The 19,693-nt window shown below is 33.3% G+C and overlaps 1 protein-coding gene across 1 annotated transcript in view; it reads right to left on the bottom strand.

The window, feature by feature from the left end:
* Positions 1 to 19,693, bottom strand: part of LOC112931013 (bifunctional heparan sulfate N-deacetylase/N-sulfotransferase 4) — a 286,514-nt gene that overhangs the window by 252,056 nt on the left and 14,765 nt on the right. The window contains exon 2 of the mRNA XM_072755360.1: positions 340 to 1,562. Within this exon, the coding sequence (XP_072611461.1) occupies positions 340 to 1,317 (978 nt within the window). The 5' untranslated portion in view covers positions 1,318 to 1,562. The remainder of the gene's footprint in view (positions 1 to 339; positions 1,563 to 19,693) is intronic.

The following is a 19,693-nucleotide window of genomic DNA, read 5'->3' as shown; positions in this document are numbered from 1 at the left end:
TATACTAATCTCACTCTTACAAACTGCAACATATGCTAGAATAAGAGAACCAGTTCTACAGGGTTCCACCCAGGACAAATAAGGTCTAAGAAGAGACTAGGAGATTAAGTTCAAATATTTTTTTGGGATATTTTAGTTCTTTCCCCTCTGAAGCATCTTGGTATGTGTGTGAGGAGTAGTCAAGGCCTAGTTCAAAAAATTTTAAATGCCTTTTTAATTTCAAACATACCTCATCAGAATATTTCATGCTATTATGAATCTAAAATATTCAAAATTATATTTTGTCAATACCACAGTTAGTGAAATAAAAATTAAGATGTTATTTATAAATGTTCTTACCTTTACATCTTTGACATTCATCCTTGTTCCCTCTTTCCCAACGAAGATATCATCAATGTCCACAAGAATATATCTGTCCAAGGACAGTGTCAGCCTCTTCCCTGACAAGAAGGAGATGGCATCTATGAAGATGAGCTTGTGTAGCCAAAAGTTTAAGTTGTTGCCAAAAAGAACTCGCTGAATTCCATCATGAAGTCCCAGATCTTGAATCACTGTCGCATAGAGTGATTTGCTAGATGAGGATGAAAGGGATTTTTCTGTCTGTGATTCAGTTAAAAGCACAGGCTGGTAGGTTGAATGATTATATTGGAAAATGGTCCAGTCTTCCCCAGGAAGAGGACCTTTCTCAACCTTGGGGGCTTTGGTAATATGCAGCAAAGGAGACTGAGGGTTGACAAAACAGTCCTTTAGAGCTAGATTATTGAAAAGGTTTAATGGAAAGCCTTTTAATTGTGTACTTGGTAAGCTGTTCTCATTGGCTTTATGAAAACCAATTATACTAACACTGTATTCCACACAGTATTTTTCTAAAAGCTCTCGATTCCATGAGTCCATGCTGACATACTTCAGAATATTTTCATAAATAACTAAAATATATTTCCCTTTGCCATTATCTGTAAGAGGAGGTATATCCCCCTTGCCGGGGGCAATGACCATTTGGTACTGAAATCTGCTAGACTCCAGGATAGCTATGATATCTTGGCCAAGTTGAGAGTATTGGCTCTCCACAAATAGGAGGACAGTAGGATCAGTTTTGGATGTATCGATAGGTTTAACTGTTTTTAGCTCCAGTGACCGATATGGTAGGATTTTGATGTCAGCACATTCTGCTTCTGCAGTTGTTTCAATAAGTGTCATTTCCTGTTTATAGCCAGAGTAGAGGAAATAGGCAGAAATTACAATGCTCACCAAGCAAAAGGTAGCTAAGAGAACAATCAGTGTTCGAAAACTTCTCCGAAGCTTCACGATAAGATTCATTTTTTAAAATACTGTTTTGGAAGCTTTTTCTGATTTCTTTTCCTAAAGTGTCATAGTGAATAAAGTATGAGATGGTGCAAATATCACTTCCCGCAAGTTCATGTAACCATTGCAAACCATGTAAAATGTTTGAAGGGATCACAAGTAAGTTAAAGCTGGAAGACAATAGAGCAGATCAAAAGTTGAAGAACAGATTTTGAATATGTCCAATACCAAATATTGATGCAGAATCCTTTAAACATTATCTGAAAAAAAAAGGAGAAATGTAATGACTAAGATACAAATACAGATATAAATATTTATATGATAATGATGTTTATGTATTAGAAACATACATACCAAAGAGAATTTTAGCATGTCAATAAGATAAAATATTAATAACAAAGTTTACAGTCTAGGTTTTTACTATTAGAGTGAATTTTTTCATGTTCTCAAGAATATAGAATCTTATTTGATCTATATAGAATCTTATCTAATGTATATATATAGACATATATATAAGATTATTGGACTAAATGATTACACTTTATAATATTATGTCATTACTTCTCTTCCATAACATGGAAGATGTCATTACTTCTCTTCCATAAACATGTTCCAAAACAGAACATGTTTTATGTTCTGAAATACATTTTTCTTAGTTGGCAATTTAAATAAAATTCAATCACTGGAAATATGTGTGTTTATGTCTTAGATTTTGGAAAAAAATTAAAATAATCTCAAAAATCCATAATTTGAAGTTCTACAATTTCTTCCACACATTTTAATTCTCCATATTATATATATATATATATATTTACATATAGAATCATAGATATATATATATGGAGAGAGAAAGAGAGAGACTTGAAATTTTGCTTATGAAAGACAGTAAATCAATTTGAAAAATCTTCCTAGTGACTTCATATTTACTTTAAAGGAAAGTTAACTTCCATGTTAGGGTCTTACAATATTGTTATCAAATATAATTCTTTAAGACAATTATTTGCTCTCCAAAACTTTTCAAGTGTTTCAAAATTTTATTCCCTATAAACAAATTAAATTGTATTTTACTGAAAATAAATGAAATGTATCAATAAAAAGTCATTGGTTTGGTTAAAATATATAAATCAATTATACCATATCCTCCAGTTTTCATGTATATCTGAAAATGATTATAAAGTACATTTTTAAAACTAAAAGCTAAACAATATATATAATAAATATTGAAAGAAATTTGTAATTTGCCAAAGGAAATTATGCAGTCTTGTATTCTGTCTATGACTAGACTTCTCCAAGCTCATATATTTGATTAAAAAAACCATTTAAGCATACATGGAATTGCCCCATCCCCACCCTTCCAACCCCCATCATTCACAAGAGCAGAAATCTATTTAATCCACATACCTTAGGGGTTTGCTTAATACTTTAAACATAAATTTAGTAGGAATTTTAAAAGAAACTAAATGTATGACAATTTAATAGTTTGTTAAATCCTTATCTATTCTGACATTAAAGATGTGATTTTTATTTTTGAATACACAAAGGATGAGATGTCAGTTTTGCATATTAGAACAGCTCATCTTAATATGCAATAGTGAAAAAAATTAAAAAGCATATGGAACTAGAATCTGCCAACCAAAAGAATAAATAAAATTTAAATGTGACATTTATTTAACATTAATATGTTCAGAGTTGGAAAAATGATAGATACATATTATTGCCATTGTAGCTATGTGAATTTGAATGTGAGTATGAGTGTGTGTGTGTGTTTTAACCTAAGGAGTTATCCTTTACATTCAATCCTCCCTCTTATCCTTCCCTAACAAAAATTAAAGAGTAGAAGTGAAGAAGTCTGGAAAATAAAAGGTGGTATACCAAAGATGTTTACTAATGTTCTATGCTTGAGATAGGGAATGGTTTGGCATAGTTTGGGATGCCAAAGTAATGTAGCTTGTGATTTGTCTGAATCTCTTATTGTGAACTAATAGAAAAAAATTATACACATGCACACACATAACATACATATCTGCCTTCTGGCACACAACTCCTAAAACACTTGTAATTTCCTAAGTGATAGGAGCACTAGGAGCATCTTTTGTTTCAATATTTGGTCTTTGACCCTGATTCCTGACACAGAGCTCCTAAAGCCTTTGGAATTTCCTGGGTGATAACAGTATCTTATTTTCTAATGAGGCAATGTTTGGTGGGCTCACCAACATTTCTTGGTAGTCACTAGAAAGACCAACCCCTGTTTAGAAATTTAAACTTTCAGCCTTTCCCCCATCCTACAAAAAGAAGAGAGGGACCAGAAATTGGGTCAATGATGGATCATGACCAAATGATGAAGCCTTTCTAAAATTCCCAATATTTGGGAGTCTGAAGAGCTTCCAGGTTTGTGAAGACATCCACAAACCAGAAGAGTGATACACAGAGACAGAAACTCTGACACTTCGGACCCCTACTGTACCTTACTTATATTTCTCTTCATCTGACTGTTCATCTATACTTTTTATCATTCAACAAACTGGTAAATGAAAGTAAATGATTCCAAGTTGTGTGAGCTTTCTAGCAAACAATTGAATCTGAATCGAAAGTGAGGTCATAAGGGTCTTTGATTTGTCTCAAAGTCAGAAAGCAGTTATGGAAAACCTGGGATCTACTGCTTGCAATTGGCATCTGAATTGGGTGGGATCAGTCTCCTGGAACTGAGCCCTTAACTTGTCTGCATTTCTGGGCAGAATCAGAATTGAATTGAATTGTAGGACACCCAGTTTGTGTCACAAAGCATGCATTGCTTGGTTTGGGAAAATTCATATATCTGGAGTCAGAAGTGTTACGAGTGTGTTAGTAGTGTGAGTGTAAAGAAGAAACACAAGAAGAAAAAGTAAGTTAAGTATGCACTTAGCTAGTGTTGTGCCACTCACAAAGAAAAAAAAAAGCAAGGCAGCATGTAGGGTAGGAACAACAATTTAAGAACCTTGGAAAGGTCAAGTAAAATTGAGATCATTTTTAAAGACATATTAAATGAGACATATAAAATTAAGGATATTCACTTAAGGATAAAGGTTGAAGACATTAAAATGCTTTTCCAAAAGTCTAAAAAGATGTGCCATGCGTTCTTAAGGAGTCTAATGGTTATACTAAAGTTTTTATTTTAACTTAATCTAATGCATTGTGCAAGATGAATCTGAGACCTGTTAGCAACAAAAGGAGACTCTTGCCTTGTTTTCCCCTTATGCCATGAATTCTCTCTTTATAGAATGAATGGACAAGTATATGGGTGACCGAGTAAACAGCATTTGTGAAGAATTTCTATTTCTTTAACTACCATACCAAGTGTTAATTCAAAGGTTAACACCTTTGATCCCAAGTCTGCTAAATCTGCCTTTCACGTGTCCTAACAAGTTTATTGTTAAACATTTGAAAGGGAGGCATACTCATTATTTTTTTGTGACAATCTCTCCCCCAAAAGTGGGGTTGTAAGGACAGGCTTTGGTGAGGAAAGAAAGGAAATTTTTAGGTGCTGTCTTCCTTGTTCTTTTTTCTTTTCTTTTACTTTTCTTCTACCCTTCCAAGTGGGACTCATCACCTCAGTGGTAGTGGAATAAATATGTCTCACAATATTTCACTCTCTTTGAAGATTAGATAACATGAAAAAATTATTGTTTATTACATCAATTTTTAAAAATGTTCTTTGACTTATTTTCAAAATGTATTTATAGATTTTTTTTTTTAAAAATAGTCTGCAAAACCCATTTACCAAACATTCTCAATCATTGAAAATTTCTAGTAATCTCTGGCAGTAGCAGAGAAATTAGTAAGCAAAACAACTGTAGAAACTATGACAGTTTTGCTATTTTTTGGAAAAAGAGAAATTCAGAAGTAAGCTGGAAGCAAGGAATCACAATGAATGTATGAGTGTTTCTTTCTAGAAGGTGGTGTCATGAGCTATACAGATTATCACAGAAGCTCATTAAAATTCAGCTGAAATTGTAAAAAAAAAAAAAAACCCACAATTGGTAAAAACACAATTTAATGAGTGGCCACTTCTTGACAGTCACTATGCTGCATTTTTTTTTTTTGCATTCATCATTTTTTTTTATCATAAAATGAGGAAATGGAGGATTTAAGAAAGATCTGAGATCACTGTGGGTGATTTTTTTTTTTTTTTACTGTGGGTGATTTTTGATACCAGGGTTCTTCTATGTTCCACCATTGCACTGGTGACAAAAAACCAAGACATGAAACCCAAAACTTAGCAGTTAGCATAATTGAATAATTTAACCCTGATATCAGCAAGTTTTATTCCAATTTTAAAAGTTCAAATACTAAAAGCCAGAAATATCTACCAAAAATGCAGAAAACAATCTAGAGGTGAATTAGATTAGGACAAAACAAACTGTGTTGTAAGTAGAAATGACCTAAGAATTTTCAATAGTTCAACTTTGACTTTTCATGATACATAGGGCCGAGAGAACGTATTTTATCAAGTATCTCATTTCTACATGCTTCATAAGTTTTCTTTTTGATTTTAGGGATATTATAAAGAATAGCTCATATTTTGTATTAATAAAGCAGTGACTTTTTTATTATTTATTAGAGAGAGAGAGAGAGAAAGAGAGAGAGACAAGCAGAGGGAGAAGCAGGCTCCATGCAGGAAGCCTGATGTGGGACTCGATTCAGGGTCTCCAGGATCACGCCCTGGGCTGAAGGTGGCGCTAAACCGCTAAGCCACCAGGGCTGCCCAAGCAGTGATTTTTTTAATTAAAAATTGTGTTATATAAACACTTAACCATTTATTCCCATATATTAATGGTACTTGCACTCTTTTAGGGAGAATTCCAAAATTTATGAACATCTTTCAAGAGAGATGCATTTTTTCCTGAGATTACTGTTTACCAACACATAAATAGAAATGAAATAGATCAGAATAGAAATATTGATGTACTTCGTGGAATGAGGATAGTAGCACTTTAGGAACGTGTATTTGATAGCTTTGTGTGTGCATGATTTTGTGTTTCTGGATACCCAGTGACAGTTATTTCTTTTCTGGGTCAGAATCAAATATGCTTGAAAAACATTACTCCAGAAGGAACAGCTAATTCAAATTGTTTAACCTGGTTTTAAGAGAATCATAAATATCGCAGAGGCTTTAGCTAAAGACGAATTTATTCTCTTAATATTCTGAGTGCTTTCTGAAAATATCCATTACTGATTCAACAGAATTTGAGACTAATTGGGTAATATCATATGGTTTGACTGTTGAACCTTCTTTCAGCTTCCAGGACTCAAAATATTGTGATATTTTCAGTAACAACCATACCTATATATGTAGCTTTTTTTCAGATTGAAGGTATAAAGTGATGAGTAATTGTTATATTTAATCAAAAATCAAAGTAGTATGCTTAGTTTATGATCTTCTGAAATAATGATCTTACCTACTTTTATACATAACCAGTTGACTATTACTGAGCTTTTATACTTTTCATATTTTCTTGAATTCAATGACATAATATAAATTTATTTTAGGCCCCAAAGTGTGCATTTTTATCAGTACAAACTCCCAAAAGTGTCACTTCAAACATAATGATTAAATTACTACCACTATATTATATGGTAGCATAATATTATACTAGGCACATAGCTCTGAGCTATCCGCTATATTCGTACTTCAAAAGATTATGAAAGCAATTCAATAAATAGAAGAATAAATGTCAATTTCTTTTAGCACCACATCCTGGATCGATCAATCTATTGACTATCTATCTATCTATCTATCTATCTATCATCTATCTATCTATCTATCTATCTATCTATCTATCTATCATCTATCGCCCATTTACCATTTTCATAGGTCTTATTCTCTAAAGCAGAAAAACAACATGATTTTTCAAAAAGAAGAGTAGATTTTTATCGAATGAAAAGATCTATCGTGTTTATTAGAAAAACATGAGAACTTTGAGAAGGAAAATACTAACTGGACATTTGTTCTGTTCTGCTTTGTCATATAAAACTTGAAGATATAGTAGCAGAAATGCTATTTATGACCAAGTGGAGAGGTCTAGTAAAGGAATTGTTGCATAGAACTCTTTATTTCTATAGTCAAGATTTCAGCATCAAATTTTACCCTTAACACAATAAATTTTAGGGTAACATAAATTTTACCCTTAACCTTAAAATATATCTCCAGAATCTGTAGTCCAGAATTAAATAGCATTAAACAGCTTAAGAATGCCTGTCTCTGTTCTAAGGGTCCCTAAAATCCAGACGATTCCCTTAAGACTTTGGGATGACTTTGAAATAGACCTGTGACATTTATTTCATTTTTGTGTTCATTTGGGGATAATGTTTACTGGGATATTCAGAATCAAACTAGGACCATTGGCGCCTGGGTGGCTCAGTCAGTTAAGTTTCTGAATCTTGAAATTAGCTCAGGTCTTGATCTCAGGGTTGTGAGTTCAAGCCCTGTGTTTTAAGTGTACTTAAAATCAAAATCAAACTAGGACCAACTTGGGTGTCTAAAATTCAGTTGTATTTTGGATACGCTCTTATTTTCTCTCTTAGTGAAGAAGCAAAGGCCTTCATCCAGCATCCATTCAACACATAAAAGTATTAACCTTTATTAAGAGTATACTGTTTTCCAGGTACATCTGTAAATTCAACTGTAACTCAGATCATCATAAAAATTACCTAAGTTCTTTTATTTTCATCTGTTTTTAATTTCTTCCCTTATTTACTGTTTTCCTTTCATATCCAAAAATCTTTCCTTTTTTCTTTTCTTCTCTTTTCTTTCTCCTATCTTTCTCCTTTTTTCCTTTTCTTTCTTCCTTTCCTTTTCCTTTCTTTCGTTTCCTTTCCTTTTAAAGTATGCAATTTAACTTCTTTTGCAAATTAGATTTAATGTGGAGAGTGTGAGTATCCATCAGTTGATCTATGTAACAATATTTCCATTTTCTCTTTCCATATAAGCAATTTATACCAGAACCACAAAAGGTAACCAAAGAAATATAACATATGGTATGCTTCCTTGTTTAGATATAGTCTTATTAACAATTTTGCCTCAAAAAGAAGCTCTTTTTCTATAAATTGTCTCATCTATAAAGGTGGTATTAAAAAAGCTTTTAAAAACTGACACTGCCAAGTTTTTTTCTTTACAAAATTTGTGTATATTGTATGTCACAAGCATGAAAAATTTGAAAACGTGGAAAAGTAAAAATTAAAATAAACACTGCTTAACAAAAACTTCTCATGTATTTCTTTCTAGTTCTTTCTCTATATGTAATTTGTTTTTTATGTTAGTTGTGTGTTTGCTTTTATGTGTTTTTATGAGGATGTGATCACAGAAAAATAATTTTATCCTATGATGTAACTTAAAAAACATAACTAGTTTTTTAAAAGAGAAAGTGATGAGACCTTTCTTATATCCCTCATTGCTTTTTCATTTCTATTCATAGCCATGTTTTCAGGATTTCAGTAACTTCTAAGCCTGATAGCTTCACTGTCTGATTCCCCCACTTTCTACTTTACAAAGAAAATAGAAAGTGAGGATTGAACAAACTGCACAACACCCTGGGAGTCAAGCTGACTCCCATCAATGTTTCCCAAACCTAAGGAATTCTCACCTTATTTATTTGCCTCCTGATGAATGGAAGTGTGTGTTTCTTTTTATAAAGACAATCCTTTTTCCCCTACCTCTTTTCTAGAACTTCAAACTCTTTTCTGAGGACTTAGTTAAATCTGGGAATAACCATTTGTTAGTAATGACTATAAACAACATCTACATATGTTTTGTTTGGTACTTAAAATATTTTGATATTTAAATGGCTTTAGTCTCCACCATTTGCTTGCTAGTCTTAGTCTATCTGCTTGGCCCTGTATTTATTTTAGTTTGAGACTCCAGGTATAATTTTCTTAAACAGTTTAACATACATCCATCTTCATAAAATTTCTTATCACAGCTTCAGTCACCCCAACCCAAGCAACTGCCTTAATATTTCTCTTTACCTTTATAGTCCAGCTTTTTGAAAGAGTTTCTCTTGAAAAATTCTTTTATCTTGTCATTCCCACACTTTACATGTTGAACAATTTGCAGTTCTGGATTGACCAGTATTGTCTCTGCTATTGCTAAGTCTGATCAGCTTTTAATCATTTTAGGAAATATAAGTTAGATAAAATCATTTCAAGAAAAATCACTCCTGATCTTGCAAAAGCTAATTTAGATGGGTATATCTCCATAGTGCTCTCCTAGTACAGCTTTTGTCACAGGGTATTTCAATCTAATTATCAATGAATTTCCATTAAGTCAGGGATTGTGATTTATTCAGAATGGAATCTAGACCACTTTGTAGACCACCCTGTATACCACATACTCAAGACAAAAATATTCAATGACACTTGTTAAGAGGTAAGGTCAAATTTATACAGGGCTATTGTGATAGGTATAAGGATGACTGCAATGGGGGTTTTATAGTGGGGTAAAGAAATTGGGCTCAACTCAATACAGCATGGGTAAGATGGCATTTATAGCCAAGGAACAAGGTGGAGGTCAGCAGATAGGAAATTAAGAGAAAATATCAAGGGTTAGGGGAGTTCTGGCTAAAATTACCTAAAAGGATTCTTATTTAAGGTAGGCCAGGGTATTCAGACATCATCTGGAGGATAGTGGAGGATGAGAAATCTTAATATCAAAGGTGATCAGATATTGAAGATGAGAGGTTTTGATAAAATTGACTTAGCAGGGTTCTTGGTAAAACTAAAGGAAGTGCATAGACCATCTCTTTCTTATACCTTTCTATATCATTTGAATTTTCTATAAGAACAATGTATTATGTTAAAAAATGGACTATCTTTATAAAAATATTTACAAAAAATATAAGTAGAAAATTTTAAAAGGGAGTGAGTTTATTAACATTAAGGTTACTTTCAACTCTAAAATTTATTAATCTGGTGAATAATAAGCTTTCTCTGTTTGTGCTGGTCCCTGGTAATATTTTTCTTCTAAATAACAGAAGTGTAAAAAAATAAAAATAAAAAAAATTAAAAAATAACAGAAGTGTATATTCTTCATATATTTTTATTATAATTTTACATTTTTATTTAACTGATCAGTCTTTCTTCCCAAGATAACTGTTGGTCAATTTTCAATAGTCTAGTCTGTATACTAAGTTTATCTTTTCACACTAAGCTCCTCCCTCTACCCTAAATTAGAGACATAGTAAAATTTTAATAATCATAACTCAGTTTAATTGATATTCCATATTTTGTAATAGTTCTTTTGGAAGTTAAATTGATATTCCAGATTTTCAGTTCTATTGGATCTCAGAATTCAAGTCTAAGGTTTTGAAAATTGGAAAATCACTTACAACCAAATTGTCCTCAAATTTACTTATAACTAGAAAATTATGATGCATCAATTGTTTCTGATAAGTCCAAATTTGAATACTCAGAGTAAAAAGAATGGCAGGATCCTCAAAGCCAAAAGTTTCATCTACCACTGAGATAGGCCCTGCCATCTCTGTTCAACTTAAATCTTCAGGGAGTGGCAAGCACACTTCCAACCATTTACCTAGGTTGATTTGCAGAATTTGTTCAAGACCCTAGTGCATATAGAGCACTGGGATATAGGAAGCTGCGGCTCTGCATGTCCAATACTGTTTTCCACGGTGGGTGCCTATAGCAGTGGCCTTGCTGAGACACATTCAGTGATTTCTGGGTAAGGAGACTGGTGACAGGCCAGAAAGCCAAGATGAACCTACCAATTGGCAATCACAGATGAGCCCTTGAAAGGCACCATAAAACTGAAGGCACTGAAATGAATATGTGACAAGAGGAAAAGCCAATAATATGTGGGCTATTGTTACCATTGACCTCCATTTGTACCCATATGCAGTGGTGGTCTGGAGACATTTCGATATATTAATATTGGCATATTGTCCCTCAGGATATATTTTGTCTCAGTTTATCATTTTGTGACTACAATGATAAATATCTTGCTCTTTCAACTTCAATCATTAACTTTACACTTATCTTATTTTCTAGAAGACTTTTTCTTGTGAACTTTTCACTCAATCCTTGATTTTGCATTTCAGAGAATGGAAAAAAAGATTTTTCACTAGGCACAGAGTCTGGCTATAAAGAGCTTATAAAGTCACCTCTGCCAATAAAGTATTATAACTATCTTATCTTTCCTAAAGCTTTAAAATGCTCACCCAAAACCATGATAAGAATAATGTAATTAAAATCACCAAAAAAGGGGATCCCTGGGTGGCTCGGAGGTTTAGCACCTGTCTTTGGCCCAGGGCATAATCCGGAGTCCCGGGATCCAGTCCCACATATGGGGTTCCCAGCAGGGAGCCTGCTTCTCCCTCTGCCTCTCTCTCTCTCTCTATATATATATATGTATATATATGTATATATATATATATGTGTGTGTGTGTATATATATAGAGAGAATAAATAAATAAATAAATAAATAAATAAATAAAAATCTTTAAAAAAATCACCAAAAAAAGTAATATATTAAAAAGAAATAATTTATTCTCAACTCAGCCAATATTTTTTATAATACAGGCAACACAAATGAAGTAATAAATCATATTTGACATTTGCTTCCTAGGATTCAAAATGTTAACCTGTATAAGGCTATATCACATTTATTTGAAAAGAGAAACTAAATTATTATTTTTTTTAATGCACTATTTCTGTATTTCTAAACAATCTTTGGCTCGCCTAGCTTTTTCAACACTAGAGGGCGATATTCTCTTGCTTTTATTACAAAACTAGACAGCGCTTCCTCTCTGACGGGTTACCAAAAAACAGAAAGTGATAACTAGATTAGTACAGAGCTCAGAGACAACTTTGCTCTCAGAATAAACACCCTACTGTTGACTTCAGAGAAATATCAGTGATTCTTAATGTTAAAACATCAATTATGTCACAATTCTACCTCAAATCCATTTAATCAATTCTTTCTCAGATTTGCAATAAACAAACAATATTATATTGCTTGTAAGATTCTGTTTCTAAATTCTTATTTTTTTTTAAATTGAAATCTTCTTCTTTTTCTTCTTCTTCTTCTTCTTCTTCTTCTTCTTCTTCTTCTTCTTCTTCTTCTATTTTTGCTATGCCCAAGAAAGGGATGAATGAAATATCACTTCTGCTTAATATCTTGCTAATTTTGGTGAACTTTTAAGATCTAAATCTTTTTTAAGGAAATAGAAGAATAATATCTGTAATTCAAAGGTGTATAAAGCAAGCTTTTCCATTTAGTGTCTCCAAATTACCATATTCTCTAAAATATATTTTATTTATTAAGAAAATACAATAATATGCTTTTTGCAGGGAGGGTGAAATAGAGTTTCACATTTTTCTATTATGCAAACATATTTGCACATTAATTTCATTTGCTTCAAAACATGATTTCTAAAAATTTTAATCTACTTAAATGATGAACTCTTTCTAATATCTTAAGAGTAAAGAAATAATCTAAAATGATTAATAAATAAACTTCTATATAAAAGGGAAAACTGTACACTGTGATTTAGGTTGTATCCCAATTTACTCTAGGTTCTCAGTTCTGATATGAAATCGTAAAACATAAGAGCACTATTCAAAAAATTTTAAGTTGTGGTTTCGAACAGAAATTTTAAATTTCTGTTTAGAATGGAATTATGATATACTTGTAAAGAAGGATTTCTAGACAGTAACTTCTACTGCTCACAGTTACATCTTAGTATTGTAGCATTATGCACTTCCATTATAATTTATCATTTACCTGAGAACCTGTAAAAATACCTTCTTATATGTAGCTGCTTTGCAGATGATTTCAAAGATGATAAATCATTAGGAGGTTGTACATGCAATGAAATATCCTCAAATTAATCAACTTGAGTACTATGTACAAATGTATAATAAAATTTATTTCCATTCATATTTTGAGTTTTTTCTCCAAAGTTGATTTCCCTAAATTAGTCATTAAAAATTTGTTAAAGAAAAGCACTTTGGGATGCCTGGGTGGCTCAGCAGTTGAGCATCTGCCTTCAGCTCAGGGAGCGGTCCTGGAGTCCCGGAATCAAGTCCCACATCAGGCTCCCTGCATGGAGCCTGCTTCTCCCTCCTATGTCTCTGCCTCTCTCTCTCTGTATATCTCATGGATAAATAAATAAAATTAAAAAAAAAAAAACTTCTTAAAAAAAAAGAAAAAATAAAGCACTTTTAGGAACTAAGGAATCATGTTCTATATATATATCATAAAAATATATATATTCTATATATATATATCATAGAATATATTATAGATGGGTACTAAGATGGTAATGTGTTGCAAACTGTTACTGGAATGCAAACATCAAGGTGATTGAAAATGCACTCCAAAAATAGTTCTTAATTAGATTTAGTCACATCGTTCTGCTTATGTTATGATTATATATATATTTATGTGTGTGTTTATATATATTTTATATTATTATTCTATTATATATATATATATCCCCCCAAATCATTATGGTCCATTTTGAAAAGGTGGCTATAACCAAATATTGCACAATCTTCATTGCCAATATTGAAATGTGGGCAGTTCTTCAAGAGACACTGCTACTGATGCCTTTGGAACACCGTTGTGAATGAAAACAGCCTAACCTAAAGAGAATCATCTCTGGACCTGCTTCTTCACCTCATTAGCTTCTGATTCAGAGTCTGCTAAGGACATGTCCATTGGTTCCCAGAGAGGCTAAGAAATAATTAGCTGTTATGTAAAGTTTAAAGAAACTCATAAGGTCATGAATTTCTCAAACACAGGAAGAATGTTCAAATTGTGAACAGTGAAGATAGAAGAATTTATAAAAATGTGAGTCAATCTAAATGGCCTTTAGAATATAAACTAGTTATAATAAAGATGGATAGATGATTAGTGAGGATAAAGAAGTCCTAAACGACTTGATTAACAAACTTGGCCTAAAAGACATACTTAAAGCATGATATTCAATAGCTGTAGAATATGTATTAAATTTGGAAATATTTACAAAATTTTATCATACTAAGCTCCAAAGCAAGTCTCAACAAATTTCAAAGAACTAAAAATGATAGAGAGATGTACTATAACCTAGTACATGTTTAGAGAAATTTAGAACCTAAGAAGTATGTACTTGAAAAGAGAAAAATATGAAAAGTACTAAGATAATAAGGTAAGCATTCCTTTCAGGAAGCTAGAAAATAAAAAAATAATAACAAAAATGATAGAAGAAAAGACATAACAAACATCAGCAGAAAGTAATCAGATAAAAATGACAGTAAAGAGAAAAATGAAGCCAAAAACTGGTTCTTTTAAAAAGGCTAATAAATTTGACAAACCTCTGCTGACATTAAGATAAAAAGAGATAAATCACACATAAGTGATAGGAATAAGAAAGAGAAGACACTACATTTGCTTAGCCATTAAAAATATATAAGAAAATTACTGATGAATTTATAAGAAAATATTTTAATTTTAAATGAATTTAAGTAAATATTTTTAAAAGGTACTTTAAAAATCCATTTTAAAAAAGCCTCCTTCCACAATGGAATATTACTCATCCAATAAAAAAAAATGAAATCTTGCCATTTGCAATGATGTGGGTAGAGCTAGACAGTATTATACCAAGTGAAATAAGTCAGTCAGAGAAAGACAAATAACATATGATTTCAGTCATATGTGGAATTTAAGAAACAAAATAAATGAACATGCAGTGGGAGGAAAGAGGCAAACCAAGAAACAGACTGTAATCTACAGAGAACAATCTAATGGTTACCAGAGGGGAGGTGGTTGGGGATTGTTTAAATAGGTGATGGGAATTAAGGAGAGCACTTAGGATGAGCACTGGGTATAGTATGTAAGTGTTGAATCACTAAATTCTATACATGAGATTAACATTACACTGTAAATTAAGTAACTGGGGAAAAAAACCTGAAAAAAATAAATAAGAGAAGCCTCAAAATGAATAAAACAAAATGCAAGAATGTGAATAAACAGTCAAAAAATTTCCACAAAGAAAAACTCCAGTCACTGATTCCTTTGCCAAAAGGTCCTACAAAGCTTCAAGGAATATATAATTCCAATCTCTTGTTAAGATAAATGAAAAAAAGAGTAATGCCTGTTAGTCTATAAAAAAAAGAATGGAAAATAGCCTGGAAAGTTGATAGTAGCTCCTATAGGTTGACTTGTGTCCCCCTCAAACCAGTATGTTGAAGGTTCAGCCTCTAAAGCTCAGAATGTAAACTTATTTGGAAATAAAGTTATTGTGGATACAATTATTTAAGGTAAAGTAATACTGGAATTATTGTGGGCATAATTAGTTTAAGATAAGGTAATACTGGTATTACGGATATAATTAGTTAAGGTAATGTAATGTTAGAGTCGAATCCTAAGCCAATACGATTGGTATCCTTACAAAAAGGGGAAATTCAATACAGGCATGGGCACAGGGAGAATGACATGTGAAGACTGCAGCGATGCTGTCCAAAGCTGAAGAACTGCCAGAAGTCAGGAGAGAGGCCTGGAACACATTCTTCTCCAGTGCCTTCAGAAAGAACATGGTTTAGCGGACATCTTGATCTCAGACGTCTAGTCTCCACCACTGTGAGACAATAAATTTCTGTTGTTTAAGAACAGTTTGTGGAACACTGTTATGGCAAAGTAATATAATATAGTAGTTGTAAAGTGCAATGTTAATTAGATACAGTGCTTCCAAAATTATGGCAGTGACAGTTAACTGTCCACCAGAAAGCTGCCTTTCTTTGAATGCCCCCCACCCCATTCAAGTCTTTTATTTAAAAAGATTTTATTTATTTCAGAGACAGAGAATTGAGCATGAGCAGGGGGTGGGTGTGGGGCAGAGGGAGAACCAGACTTCCTGCTGAGCAGGACCCTGGAATGATGACCTGAGCCAAAGGCCCAGACTTTAACCAACTGAGCCACTCAGGCGCCTCTCCCAGCCCCCATTTAACTCTTTAAGCCTGATTATTGCTATCAAGGTTGGGCTTTTCAGGACTGAATTCATCATTCTGGGACCCTCAGAACTTCTCTAATTATGCCATTTATTCCTGGCCATGTCAGTCACCATGAGACAGGACTCACAGGGTTTTCCTTATCCATTTAGAAATACTTCTATGATCCCATTCACCATATTCTTGACCTCTTGAAACCTTTCATTGTGCTAATCAGAATACATGGTCAATTATTAGCAAAATTATTTCCCTATAGTGAAACTCTTCTCTGAAAGTCTTTTTCATCTTCTAGCTCTAACTAAAACCTGGCTCTCCCCTGAGGACCTTCATGCCCTCTGGTGATAGTTATATTTTTACATACAGTTCTACTATTGGGTCAGGAGGTTGGTTAGATGCCATGTTTGTTCGTTATTGTCACTTTTAGATTATTCTCTTTTCCTACTCTTTAAAAACCTCCAACTTTTCATCTTATTGGACCATACCACTCTAACTCTTTTTTTTGTTTTAGATTTTATTTATTTATTCATGAGAGACAGAGAGCTAGAGAGGCAGAGACATAGGCAGAAGGAGAAGCAGGATCCCCATGGGGAGCCCAATGTGGACTCGATCCCGGAACTCCCGGATCACACCCTGAGCCAAAGGCAGATGCTCAACCACTGAGCCACCCAGGTGTCCCTCATTTCATATATTCTCAAACTTTTTTATCCTTTCTTATTTTATTTTATTTTTTTCCTTTCTTATTTTATGATGCACATTTATCTAAACAACACTGGCTAAATCTCACAATTCACCAAATCTGTGCCTGCAACTCTGAAGATTAATAGAATATTACCAAACTGACTATTCTTCTCTTAAATTCATAATCAGTGGCTTCATGTGGGTCTCTAATGCTGCTGGCAATTATGCTATATTTTCTTAGTTGCTTAAATATCTCTTCTCCTACATGACTACTATGTCCCCCTTTCCCCTCTTCAAACTTCCAACACTTCTTTCCTTTCCCTCACTCTCAACTGATGATCTTGTTTTCTATTTCACAGAGAACACAATAGCAAGCATAAACGAATTTCTGTAAGTTCCTGGTACTACACTTACTTACTCATTTGAGTAGATGTTCTCTACTGGATAAGTTGTCCATTCTAGCTAATGACAACCATCAACTTGCGCACTGTTTTCCAGGCTTTATCACCAACCCCATAAAACATCGCTTCAGTAATATTTTTATCTGTTTCATGTGACCACAATGTTTTTCTTGTCTATGGAATATTTATGCCAGTATATATAAACATACATTCTATTATTGCTCTCATGATTTACTCTATAAGTTATTTTTCCATTTCTTCCCTCTTGAAAGCTAATATGCATAAAATGACATGCTCTTTTTTTCTCCACCTAGGATCTACACAATAAATTCCTTGTTGAGAGATCCAATTTTCAATTCTCACCGTCCATCTTAATTTACCTATTAGCAGAATTTTGCATCACTAATTATCCCCTCATTCACACAGAAACTATCTTTACCCAACTTCCAGGAAATCATGGATTTTTGTTTTTCTATGACTTCTTAGTTACATGTGCAGGGTCCTTCCCATCTCCCCATCCTCCAAATGTGGAGTTCCCCAGGGTTTAGTTCTTGGAATTAATTTTTTGTTTTGACTTACTTCTTTGGTGACCTCACACTGTCTCATGGTTTTAAAATCTATAAGGTGACTTCAAAATCTACATCTCCAGTTAAATCTTTCACTTGCTTCTATTTCTATATTCAACCACCTCTTTTGTATTTCCACTTGGTAATCTAATGGACATTTCAAATGTAAAGGAGACCAAATATGATTACCTGTTATTTTCTTTAACCCCAAACTGATTCCTCTCAGAGATCCTCCAGCTCAATAAATGATAGCTCCATTATTTTTATCTGCTGAAGGACATGCAAACACACACACACACACAACTCCCCTTGAGGTTAGTCATTGACTTCTCTGTTTCCCGCCAGACACATTAGACATTCAATCTGTTGGCTTTACCTGTAAAATACATATAGAATCTGAACACATGTTAACATCTTCTCAGCTATTACCATAGTCCAAAATAGCATTATATATCCACTGGATTACTAAAATATCTTCCTAATTTATTTCTGCCTCTGCCATTTCCCCAAATCATTATTTTTAATGCATTGGCCAGAGGAATCACTTTATAATGCATATCAGGCTAGGTCTCTTCCAAGATCAACTCCTCACCCCCATAGTGGTTCCTTCATTTCAGTAATTAAGAGCCAAATTTACAGAATATTCTACACAACTCTACTTAATCTTCCATTTATCTTTCACTTAATTCTCTATAATCCCACTGGCCTTCTCAATGTTCTCTGAACATGCTGTGTTCTTCAGATAGCAATCTTGGTACTTCTGCACTTGCTGTTTCCTCTGCTTTAAATACTTGTCTCCCAAATATAAACATAGCATATACTATCATATCTTTAAGTCTCACTTAAATGTAATAGTTTCAGTGTATCTGCTTCTAATCTCTCAGTGCAGGATTGCAAGCTCTCTCCCTGCACCTCCTTGTTTTTATTTATTTTTAGTTTTATTTTTTATTTTATTTTATTTTTTTTAAAGATTTTATTTATTTATTCATGAGAATACACAGAGAGGAGAGAGAGAGGCAGAGACACAGGCAGAGGGAGAAGCAGGCTCCATGCGGGGAGCCCGACGTGGGACTCGATCCCAGGTCTCCAGGATCAGGCCCTGGGTTGAAGGCGGCACTAAACCGCTGAGCCACTAGGGCTGCCCAGCCTCCTTGTTTTTATTTTGTGTGTGTGTGTGTGATTTTAATAATCTATTATACTATTAATAATGTTAGTATAGAATATTACTTTTTGGTCTATCATTTTCTTTAGAATTTAGCATTTGAATCAGAGATTTGATTCTGTTTTGCTCCTTTCTATTCTCAGTGTCTGTATCCCATTTTTAAAAGAGTGGCAGGAAACTCAATTGAGAAGACAGGTACCAGGAAATAAAAAGGCCTCATTCAAAACGATAAGGATTTTTCAATTGCCTTAAATATTGGACAATTATTGAAATACTTTAATTTGGAGAATGACATGGTAAATGCCGTCTTTTAGTAAGTTTTGCTTTGTTTTGTTTTGAGGGAGTAAGAGGACAGGTTAGAGCCATGAGACAGAGATCTTTATTTATTTACAATAGGGGACTCCAACGGTGGCTCCGTCTGTTAAGCATCTGACTCTTAATTTCAGCTCAGGTCATGATCTCAGGGTCATGAGATCCAGTTTCTAGTCAGGTTGCCTGCTCAGTGAAGAGTCCGCTTGAGATTCTTCCTCTGCCAACCCCTCCCCTGATGTCATGCGTTCTCTCTCATTCTCTGCCAAATAAATAAATAAACCTTCCAAAAAGAAAAA

This window comes from Vulpes vulpes, chromosome 4 (genome assembly GCF_048418805.1).
Source record: "Vulpes vulpes isolate BD-2025 chromosome 4, VulVul3, whole genome shotgun sequence".
Lineage (NCBI taxonomy): Eukaryota > Metazoa > Chordata > Mammalia > Carnivora > Canidae > Vulpes > Vulpes vulpes.
Note: the sequence above shows the minus strand (reverse complement) of the source record. Positions and strands in the feature narration are given on the sequence as shown.